Raw genomic sequence first — 11,027 nt, 5'->3', positions numbered from 1 at the left:
TCTTTCCTGCCTATGCAGGGGGTCATATCTATGATCTATTGAGGTCCCTTCCGACCCTAACATCTATGAATCTATAAGATGAAAAAGCGAGTACTTGGAAAGTCTTAAGTATTTCCCTGCCTTTTCTCCTCTTCTCTCTTTTTTGTGACTTGGAAGGACCCAGAAAGGGGATGCAAATAATTGAGGATTGTTTTATGTTCACCCTGGAGGAGCCCCCAGGGGAAGGGCTGAGCATACTCAAGCAGACTGAGAACTGTTCAGGTTGGCACTGGAAGGGCCCACAGCAGTGGGATAGCCAGAGGACCATGAACTGTTTATGAGACACTGTGAGGTAGGGGCCTGCTCTTTGTCCTTTTTTTGTGTGTTTGTTCTGCTCTGCTCATGACAGTAGATGTGCCTGTGAGTGGAGGCAAGGAGGCTGTAGAGCAGTGTGCCCAGTGTACTGTGATTTTTCCTGTAGTTTTTTCTATTTTCTTTTTTTTTTTAGTTCCTTTGACAGTTTTGGAGCAAGAGACCTAGGAGGGGGCCAAAACTTGGACTGGCCAGAGTCTGGACTGAAGAAATAAGACAGGCTTATCCCAGCAGGGCTTTGCCTCCATCCACTGATGAAAAGTGGGACAGGAGAAAAGGGTAGGGGGGGGGAGGGGCAGAACCCCACACTGCCTAGTCAGACTCGGGGCCAGGGGCAAGATAAGGAGACAAAGTGCCTAAAGCCTAGGCTTAGGTTACCTAAAGACAGACTCATGAAGAAACATTTGCAATAACACCAAACCACTGCAGATGAGCAAGAGAGACAGGAGAGACAGAGCACACAAGAGAGAAACAGGAGACACAGAGACAGAGAGAGAAGGTCCGGACTAGGAAACCAGATAGCCAGGTGCAGCCCTGCCACAAGGGGACGGTCAGTCATCCCCACAGGAGCATCCCATTACAACTCCCTTCTTATGAAAGGCTCTCATTTCCTCTGATTATAGAACACTGCTTATACTAAGTTCCATGAGGGTGGTAACACAGTCAAAGCAACAAATGAACAATATTTCATGGCTGCATTTATAGACTGGAAAAGAAAATAACATGGCTGTTAAGGAGACCAAATGGCAGATGATGAAAACCTGCAAGAGTCATCTCTACTGATTGTAAGGAAAGGAACAATAGCTTGGAAATGTTTTGGCAAACTGGATGTGTGGCAATGGAGAGAGATATGGATCTCATTTTGCAATGATCACAGATGGACTTGCTTACTGAAATACACATTTCAGTGACAGCAGCAAAACTTCTTGAAGATTTTCACTCCTTCCAATCAAGCCTTCTTTAAGACAGTTATTAAACCACTCAAAGTCATGCCTGATCTATACACATAGACAACATGCTCCTTGACAACGTTTTCTCCTTACCTCGTAGAGTGTAATGATACCATTTGTTTCATTTGGAGGCTTCCACTGAACATAAATCTTCTCTTCAAAAGGTCCTCCCTGGATAGATTCCAAAGGAACAGGCCCAGGAACTATGAAGAAAATGAATGGGATGTTACTAATTTCCATAAACTCCAACTGCCACATGCACATAACCTAGAAATGCTAGGGTCCTTCAGCACTGTCTGGTACTGGTCTGGTACTCTAGATCTGAGAGTACGTATACCATAGATATCGTGGACCAGTTAGAAACATTTAAAAAGGCATTGGTGCCCAATTACTCTTGTTCTACTCTTGACCTGAGGGTAGAAACAGAAACATTTATACACACAAAAAGCAGATGCATATCATGGTGCTACTATCTGGCATGCTAATATTCCAAAATGTTCCACCAACAAGATTGAGACAGTTTATTAAGAGTTACCATTGTAGAATCAAAAGTTATAAAAGTTAAAGCTACAAAAGACCATTTAGGTTATTATTAGGGCCGTGTGAAATTTCGCGGGCTGTTTCATTTCGACACCGCCTTGACTCATTTCGAGCTCAAAACAGCAAAATTGAAATAAAATGAAGGGCTTCAAAATAGCTTCTAAACAAAATGAGGGCAGCCTAAACATTTTGAACATTTCGAAATGTTTCGAGTTTCGAAGCAGCTTGGCTAAGTTCCCTTCCCCAGCGCTGCAATCGGGCTGTGGAAGGGAACTCAGCCCAGCCCAGCTGAGTTCCCCTCCCCAGCCCGATCCTAGAGCTGTGGCAGGGAACTCAGCTGAGTTCCCTTCCCCAGCCCAATCAACACATTGAAACTGTTTCAATGAATTGAAACATAACAGTGTTTTCAAATCGAAAAAAAAACTCTAAATGAAACACTGTTCCCTCAAAATGTCAAAACAGATGTCGAAGGGGAATGCTGTTGTTTGCATAGCCCTAGCTATTATCAGCTAATGCTTCCTTTGCATATCTGCACGCACACTTGCTTCTCCTGTCCTTATGGAGGAATGTCAAACCCAAACCAACTACAGGTCCAAATGTCCTACTTTTCAGGTGCCCATGGGCTGCTCCCTGTCTCTTGCCAGCAACTGTCACTGGAGTACTGGCAGCCCCAGCAGCGCTATGGATGGAAGGTCTGCTACTACGGATGGCAGAATAGCAGCAGTGCATTCAGTTACTCACTAACCCAATCCTATGGCCTTTCCTGTTCCGGGACAAGCACAGGCATGACTGGTCCTGGGACAAATGAAATGTCTGTTTATAACCTTAATTTTTTAAGATACTAAAACTCCCTCGTTTAAATAAACTTAACATAGTCCCAAATCAACTTATATCAGAATCATAATAATATTTACCATTTGCAAAGCATTTTCAAGTATTGTCCTCCCTTTACAGAATAGAAACCAAGGCTCAGTGAAAGCCCAATCCTATCCACAGGGACTCTTTGAAAAATTGGAGCTAAAGTGCCTTGCTTTGTGTCAGATCAATCAGTGACTAAGCTGTGAACAGAGCCATCAGTATTCTGTTGACTGGAGAATGCCATCCCTAATTCAGAAGGCACAAAGGGCCAAAAGATATACCTAGCAATTCTAGAGATCATCACAATTGCTTTATGCTCACAAGCTTATTTAACAGCATGCTGTCTAAGCTAACCCTGAGAAGACAGTGATAGTAAACATGTTCTTGTATATAAAATGTATGCATGCACTCTGAAAGAGCCATTTGTCCAAAAAGCATGAAAAAATTGTGCATCGGGTATGCTGGCATTCATGCTTTGTATGCTTTGATATGGCATTAAGTTGTTTAAAATGCCACAACAGTTCTGTATTGAGTATAAAACCAAAATACCACAAAGCTAGAGACTAAAGCTGCTTACAGACATGAAAAAAGAAAAGTGCGCTTCACTTTCAGCTCGGCGTGCCTCTGTACCAAGCACAGCACAAGCACAGAAGAGGCTTCATGTTAGTTTGACCCACCTTGCTCAAATCTGTATAAATCAGGTGCTTCAGCAGGGGTCTTTTTGCACTTTTGTCTAATAGATGATTGAATCAGCTTTAGATAAAAGCACCAAAAAGCCCCGCTGAAGTGTCCGATATATACAGACACTGGGGATCCGGGTCAAACTAACATGCTTACTCTTCCAGTAAAGCACTGCGGTTCCCACCCCCACCAATCTGTCAGTGGCCTAAGTCATGAGGTCTGCATTTAGGATGCATGAAAGTGAGACAATCTAAAGGTTAAACTTTTCCTCCTAGCCTGAAGATGGCCTTCTGGATAATTGTATTCATTATCTTATCTCTTAGTTCCTTTTATAAGTATTCTCCCTTGTAATAAATACTTATCAGATGCCTTGTCTTCATTATCTGCTCCTCATGCACATTCTGGCATGGAAGTCCAGAAAGGTTATTCTTATTACAGTGTCATTCAAACAAAATATTTAAATGCAAAGTGCCAATTACCAGAAAATGTCTTTGACTGCTAAACACCAAGGTTTAGGCCCGAAACTCTTCCATCACTGAATAAATCTATGATAGAAAAAATTGTCCAGCAAGAGGTACCAATGGCTGCATCCCACTACCTCAGCTTTAACCAACAGATTGTTCTGTTGAACAGTTTAGAAGTCACAGGAAGGTTTTTAGGTCCTCATTTAAGCCTAAAATGTCACGAATCAGAGAATAAACATGAGAAAGCCAATAGTCAGCCATGAAGACTTTACTAATACATTCAAATCCCACACTAGGTAGGCACTCAGGCTTTGAAATGCATCAGTTCTGCATTCCACACCCATGAGCCAATCAGAGCATCCAGACGTGGGATTTAGCATTCTAATAAGATGTCCGTGCTGGGAAGCTGTACCAACAATTTTTTCAACCACCTGGTAGAAGGCTGATAATTGAGTAAATGTGTTCTAGTGACTGACCACCTGATTAGTTACAGCACACTTTTTTCTTGCCTGCATAACACAAAAGGTCATGAAACCCTCTGATTTGGGTTCATCACATTTTGACTTTTATAGGTGAGCAAACTGGAGAAAGGCATTTAACATGTTGAGATAGATGTGCTTTGTCTGAGCCAGACATTTTATTAAGTCAGTGGGAAGCAGAACAGGGAAATTGAAAGAACGGATCTGCTGAGCTCTTACAAAAACGTTGCACAGCCGATTGTGACATGAGGTCTCACCCCTGGAGGAGGTAGACAATTATGCTGGAGCTCAACGAATTTGTGGAAAAATATAGCAACCTGTATAACCATAGATGTGTAAAAATACAGATTAGGTTACACAAGGAAGGATTATGACTTCAGGGTCATAAAGTGTTCAGTTCACACACATATTTAGGAGAAGGAAGACAGTTCGCCTCCAAAAAGGCAGAGTCAAGTATTTGCCTTCTATACAGCTGTGCACAAACTAACAAAGTCATGTTTTCCACATAACATCTACTTTTTGAGTCTGGCTCTAAAGACAGAAACATATACCCTCACATTTTGGGCAAAATCCTGGAGCTCAATACCTTAGGTAAAAAAACTTTTTTCTCATGATGCAGCATCTATACAAGTCAAACCCCTTCTCAATTGCCCATTGCAGCCCTGATGCTCCAGTAGCTCCGACAAAAGCTATGCTTTGGCTTGAACAAGTGCAATAGCACAATGGTGGATCCATAACACTTGCTCCACAGCCTTCACTGCCCCACAGCGCATTATCTTCACAAGATGACAAAGATGTCACCCACAAAGCTGATCTCCATCCAAGTGCTATTTACCCTCTGCATTAGGGGAATGCTGCATTAATGTGGGAGAAGGAAGACTTGCCCATTTATGAAAACAGAATGTCTTCACCTTTGGAACGCATCTCTAAAGAATTAGAGAGCATGACCTCCATCAGCAGTTGTAATCAATGCTAACCCTTCCCTCTCCCCACAAAAATCCACTGATCTTCAACCCATGAGAAACCATCACAGCAGCTCCTAACCTCAGTCCAGGAGCATTAGGGAGGAAATACACAATCCTAGAATGTGACGAAGTGTTGAGCAGGGACACTGCAGTCAGCTCTGCCATTAGAAGAGTATCCTCCTTTTTAGGGGCCAAATACATATTCTTTCTCTAAGTCTGTCAGTTCTGTAGTACGGAGCATATGCATTTTCCTCTGAGTTTTGTGTATTTACTTACAAGCCATCAAATATGGCAAACGGATGGGTCTGTGCAAGGAAATATCTAACATTTTGGTTTTAACCTTAAGAGACAGTTACATTCAGGTGTGAATTTAAACGTATCGTCTTTTTCTTCCATCACAGCAGTAAAACTCCATCTACATAAATAGCCAGATTACACCTTGGTATAGAGATGCTACTGGGCCTTTCCACCTTTATCAACACAAAAGGCTGATTTTCCCAGTAGAGTAACAATTCAAGATTTATATTTAATTATAGTTACAAGGGCAGCTAAAAATCTACTTACTCAAGCACAATTTTAATGCTGTGAAAGTTAACTAACTAAATGCGCTCCCAGTCCTGTCTGACAAAACCCCGTTGGCTTCCTTGAATTAATAAAGGCCTGTTGTCTCCCAAAGTCCTCCTTGTGATATGCTATAATGCCAAACTCAGTTTCAGCTGAGAGAAATTTAGCAGTGTAGCTCCTAATGGTTCAGGCAAGGAAAGGATGCTTCCTTGGTACCTGTTAGAATGCTTATAAATGGTGAAGGCTCTTAGTTTGAATCTCAGCTAAGATGGGATAATAATACTTAACTACTTTTCATCTATACATCCTCAAAACACCTCTCCTAGAGTAAGGAGGACAGAATCTGTACTGCTGGTTAATTAGCCCCCAAATACAGAATACATTGGGTTATAATTTGTCCCAGAATGCTCAGTTATTGAGCAGGTGCAAGGTGGAAATTAAAGTGAAAAAAATCTTTATCAACATTACTTGACTACCTAAATAATGCTGAGTCCTCAGAATGTCAGTTGCCTATGCACCCTTAACAATGAACCTCCTGCATCTGAACTGACGCAGAAATCCAGCTGAAACAAGTCAATGGTCCTATAATTAAAATGTGTACCATAAAGTATATGCAGGGATGGGCAACTGAACATTTGTCATTTCTTAACATGAGCACTTGATTTTTCAGCCTACACAATTATCTTTTTTCTCTCTCTCTACTTTGAATTAAGTTTTCTAGGGCTTTTTAAAAATAACTTCTATTCTGTAAAACTGTAATAATTCCCACATATTGGATATCAGCAGGATTTGAAACACAAAGGCTTTATTATCACTACTGTGTGTGTGTATCTACTTCAAATGGTACTAGGCCAAAAAAGCTTCCATTACACCAAATCAAGTAAGCCATAGGAGAAGAAAAGCTGTTCTCAGAACCACTTGGCGTTGACCACTTGCGCAGCTTATGGCCCTTTACTGCTGACCAGCAGGCAGGAATACTACTTGCTTTTTCACAGTGCTTTACGAGCATTTCCCACTTCACAAAACACTGCCATGAAGCAGGGAGATATAAATAATTATCATTTTACTTGTAGCCCAAGGAAGTCTGTCACTAATACATCACCTGCTCCAAGTTCCTTGACACCATTTACAAATTGTTTTTTCAGAAGTTACTTAAAGCTTTAAAAAACAAAACTCTTACCATCCTCCTCAGTCTGCACAACTAGTTCCTCACTTTCCATCTTGCCCTCAGGATTAGAGAGCACTAGCCTCAGGCGTATGGTCATGAAAGGCCGAAGGCCTCGCAAAGTGTAGTGCGAGGAAGTCTGGATGAGCTCCTCCGCCTCATACTTCTGCTGGTTAAACACGTACTGGTACTGGACGGTAAGGTTGTAGCTATGGCAGCGGGTCACTGCATAGCCAAAGGGTTCCCATTGCAAGGTTAGCTGCCGGGAGCGAATGTCAACAACTTCCACGTTCTGTGGTCCATGGACTGGATCTGTGAAGCAAGTAAAGGAAAGAAAAAGGCTTTAAAGGACTCAGACATCCATTTTCCTGTGTGTACCTGGCCTTTGTTAGCATAGGAGCTATTGAACTTCTAGTTTAGGACCTTCTGTATGCAGAGCTACCTGGGCACTACTTTCTACTTTACAGACTCCCTCAAGGAGATTATGCCTATACTGCCTTCAAGGCACCTTTGAGCTAAGCTTTATCCACCTACTCCTGCTCTGCATGATCCAAAATAAGAACTGAAAGGGTAAAATGCTCCAGAGGTGCTCCCTGCTACCACTCCCGAGATCTTGTTCTTTGCTGTGCTCAAGAGGTGCTAATACAGCATTGCCCCTCTCTCTCCCCCAGTTCCAGGTGTGGTTTGTACAGAGGAATGGGGAGAGGAAGGAGTCTTTAGGAGGAATCTCAAGAGTGCTGCAGAGGTAGTGGGGCCATGGCTTAAGGCAGAGGTGGTCAACCTGTGGCATGCATGCCACAAGTGGCACAGGCAGCTTGTGTGTGGTATGTGGATGGGGGGCGGGAAGGGGAGGGGAGGAGAAAAGCAGCCCAGTGACAGACAGGGCAGGAAGCAGAAAGCACAGCAACAGATTGGGCAGGGGAAGGGAATTAGAGTGGCATTTGGGGAGGATGTGAGGTTAATTTGTGACATGACTGCCAAAAAGGTTATATCCCCCGCTAACTTAAGGAACAGATCCAAAAAAAACAAAACACACACACACACACACCTTGGGCTGAGTGTCACCATGTAAAGTCACTTGGAAGATCTGGGTTTAAATGACTGGCTCATGGCTTCAGAGGAAATCAGTAGAAGAGCAGGTAATTGTACTCAGGTATCCTAGGCCTGATGTTCCAAAGTGCTGGACCATCCCCTTTCCTTCCTTTCCTAGATGCCAGAGAATGAGCACATGCTGGCACAATGCAACACCAAGGTTCTAGGGGTGCGATTTTGGTATTGCCACGACTGTTAGTGGCCCCAAATTTTAAATGCTCAGGAGGCACGCCACTGGCACTGGAGAAGATAGTGATTAGACTGACAAAGCCTTGAATGAGTTATCTGAATCATCCTAACCATGCATCAAGAAAACCAATATTTTCATCATCTCATCTAAAATAGTTTAATCATTCTTTATTATTTTTTCCATGAATTCAGACTGAGGTGAAGATTGAGTATGCACACATAAGAATAAATATCCATCGGCTTTTTTAAGTACTTTTTTAAAAGTAAATTCTCTGACTATGGACCCTGGACTTTACCAGATAGCACATTTATATTTTTTTATAAATCAGACACATTGAAGATTGAGTTGGCAGAGTAAAATCAGTGAAAAATGATTGATGTGTGCCAGGCATCAGGTAGTAATATTATACTTGGTGAAATATATGCAACTTTTATCTGATATTTCTAAATATGGTGCACTACATTTCAGATTTTTTACTCAATATGCATGTGTTCAGGGGAAACAGTGAATGATGCGATACATAATTTTTCTTGCAATTCCTTCATTTGCTGAACATTTAAAATGTTTTACCCACTAATTCTGTCCTCCTAACTTTCAGTCCAAAGGAAGAAACAAACACCACCACACAGGATGAAATAAAAATAGGTTGACATTTTAAAGTGAAATAAAGTGGAAGAAGCAACCCTCTAAAATGTTTTTTTGAGATAACTCTCCCCACTTCCCCAATCATTTCTACCTTTGCTAATAAGTAAGTAAGGAATATATTACAGCAGATGGTGGATATAGAATCTGTAAGAATTAACAATGAGAAAAATAACTGTTGAACGCTGTTATATTTACATGAGGACACAAAAACTTAAAAAAATAAGACATCAAAAAGCAAAGATTTAAAGTCTTATGGCTGTGGGTGAAGACTGAAAATAGCATAAAAACACTGCCCCACATATGGGCAGAAGAAAACTAAGATTGTCACTTGGTTGCTATTGTATTTCAGTTGTTATAGTTAGTTGTTCCTTTCATTATAGCACATTCAGCTATGGGCTACATGGCTCTGTAGATGCATTTTCATGCCTCAAACCCACTGTCTGCTTTGTACCTATTTTTAGAGACAGGCATAGAGAGGTTCAGCAGCTGGTGCAGAAACAGAGTTGATAGAAACTCTAAAATCAGATCCTAGTTACCTGTTCAAGCAACTACCTAACACTTCTGGAAACACACATTTAAGCATGCTGTGTTTAACAAGTGCAGATATTTGAGCATGAAAGCTGGTAACTAATCAATAGCACAGAACAGTACTATATTCACTGTGGTTTGGACTAAGTGGCAAGAAATCCTGTCATAAAACAAAGATTGGACCCTTAGATTGAAATTTGGTTAGACCACTGGGATCTAAAGTCACTGGATAAATGGAAAAAGATGTTGTTGTTATTTTGGCAGGTTTTTTGTTTTGTTTTTTAAGTGAACAAAGGCCAGGCATCCAGTTTAACTTCTCATTCAGAAATGCCAGGACAGTACCGCCTAGTGCAATGTTGAAATTTAGGGTGAGAAAGGTCTCACCCTGTCTTACATCCAAAGTATGGCCTATTGTTTTTTGTTTCATAATTTAGAAAGCCATCTGACATTATGCCTATTGTTAGGCTAATAAATGCTGGTGACCTCTCCAAGAGAATGGTGCAGAGAAACAGGTAGAAAACTTGGCAACATAACAGAATAATTTCACATTTATAAAGGCCTATGAGGATGTTACAACAGAGAAGACAGAAGCCTTTATAATCATCCAATTTTTTTATTAAATAGGATTGGAAATTGTTGAGCCTTGAAAGCCATTAGTTGCAAGCTGAGAACTCCACATATTTTCCCCTCATGGATCCCTAAAAAAAAAGCCACGTGCTGCTGAGATCACTCCAAATGATTTTGGTAAATGGAGCATCTATACTTTTGAAAAGCCTCATGTGATACAGTTCAACTCCCTTTCATTTAAAATTTAAAACAAAAAATGTGCTCCATAAAGGAGGGAGGAAAAAAAGTGAATGCATGCAGATAGACTATTCTTACTGTCAGAAAAGACTCATCTCAGGAAGGTTTTGGGTGTACTAGCAAAGTAGCATGTGGAAGAAACTCATCTGAGTGTTCATGCCTACCAGTGGCCAATCTTGGATTTTTCCAATAGTGAATGAATGAGTTTTCTGCTCCTGCTTCCACACTGTTATTAAGCAGTATCTACATACAGAGGTGCCTTTTTCTATACCCAAATCTCTATGGCTGAGCCATCTTTTTCAAGGACCTTGCCCGATTTGTGACAGAGAAACCATTTGCCACCCTGTAGCAACTCATCTCCTTCTAATTCTCAAACACCCTTGCCTTTTCCTTCCTAACCCTTCCAAAAACCAGAAATCTGAGATCTCCAGTTGTTCACTGAAACATTAAAGAAACCTAATAATCTGTGGAAAGTTAGGAAAACTTGGCCATCACTGACCCATCTGAGGATACACAGTAAAACAAGTGAATACATTGTTTCATTCCCTGAAGGATTATTGATTAGTGGATACAGTTTTAGAAGAGGTGATGCAAACTAGTGGTTTTCAACTTTTTTCATTTGCAGACCACTAAAAATTTCTAATAGAGGTGTAGACCCCTTTGAACTCTAAGCATGGGTATTCACATACTTTTGATTGATCATAGTCATCTTTCGTGGACCTCTTATACATAGTCTCTGGGCCCCCAGGGG

General features: G+C 41.2%; 1 protein-coding gene across 1 annotated transcript in view; it reads right to left on the bottom strand.

The window, feature by feature from the left end:
- The window catches only part of PTPRT (protein tyrosine phosphatase, receptor type T), a 418,285-nt gene that overhangs the window by 273,812 nt on the left and 133,446 nt on the right, over positions 1 to 11,027 (bottom strand). The window contains exons 3-4 of the mRNA XM_006035110.3: positions 7,033 to 7,329; positions 1,395 to 1,504 (exon numbers count right to left, since the gene is read on the bottom strand). Coding sequence (XP_006035172.2) covers positions 1,395 to 1,504; positions 7,033 to 7,329 — 407 coding nt within the window. The remainder of the gene's footprint in view (positions 1 to 1,394; positions 1,505 to 7,032; positions 7,330 to 11,027) is intronic.

This window comes from Alligator sinensis, unplaced genomic scaffold, assembly GCF_000455745.1.
Source record: "Alligator sinensis unplaced genomic scaffold, ASM45574v1 scaffold494_1, whole genome shotgun sequence".
Taxonomy (NCBI): domain Eukaryota; kingdom Metazoa; phylum Chordata; order Crocodylia; family Alligatoridae; genus Alligator; species Alligator sinensis.
The sequence above is the reverse complement of the archived record's forward strand: the minus strand, read 5'-3'. Positions and strand labels throughout refer to the sequence as shown.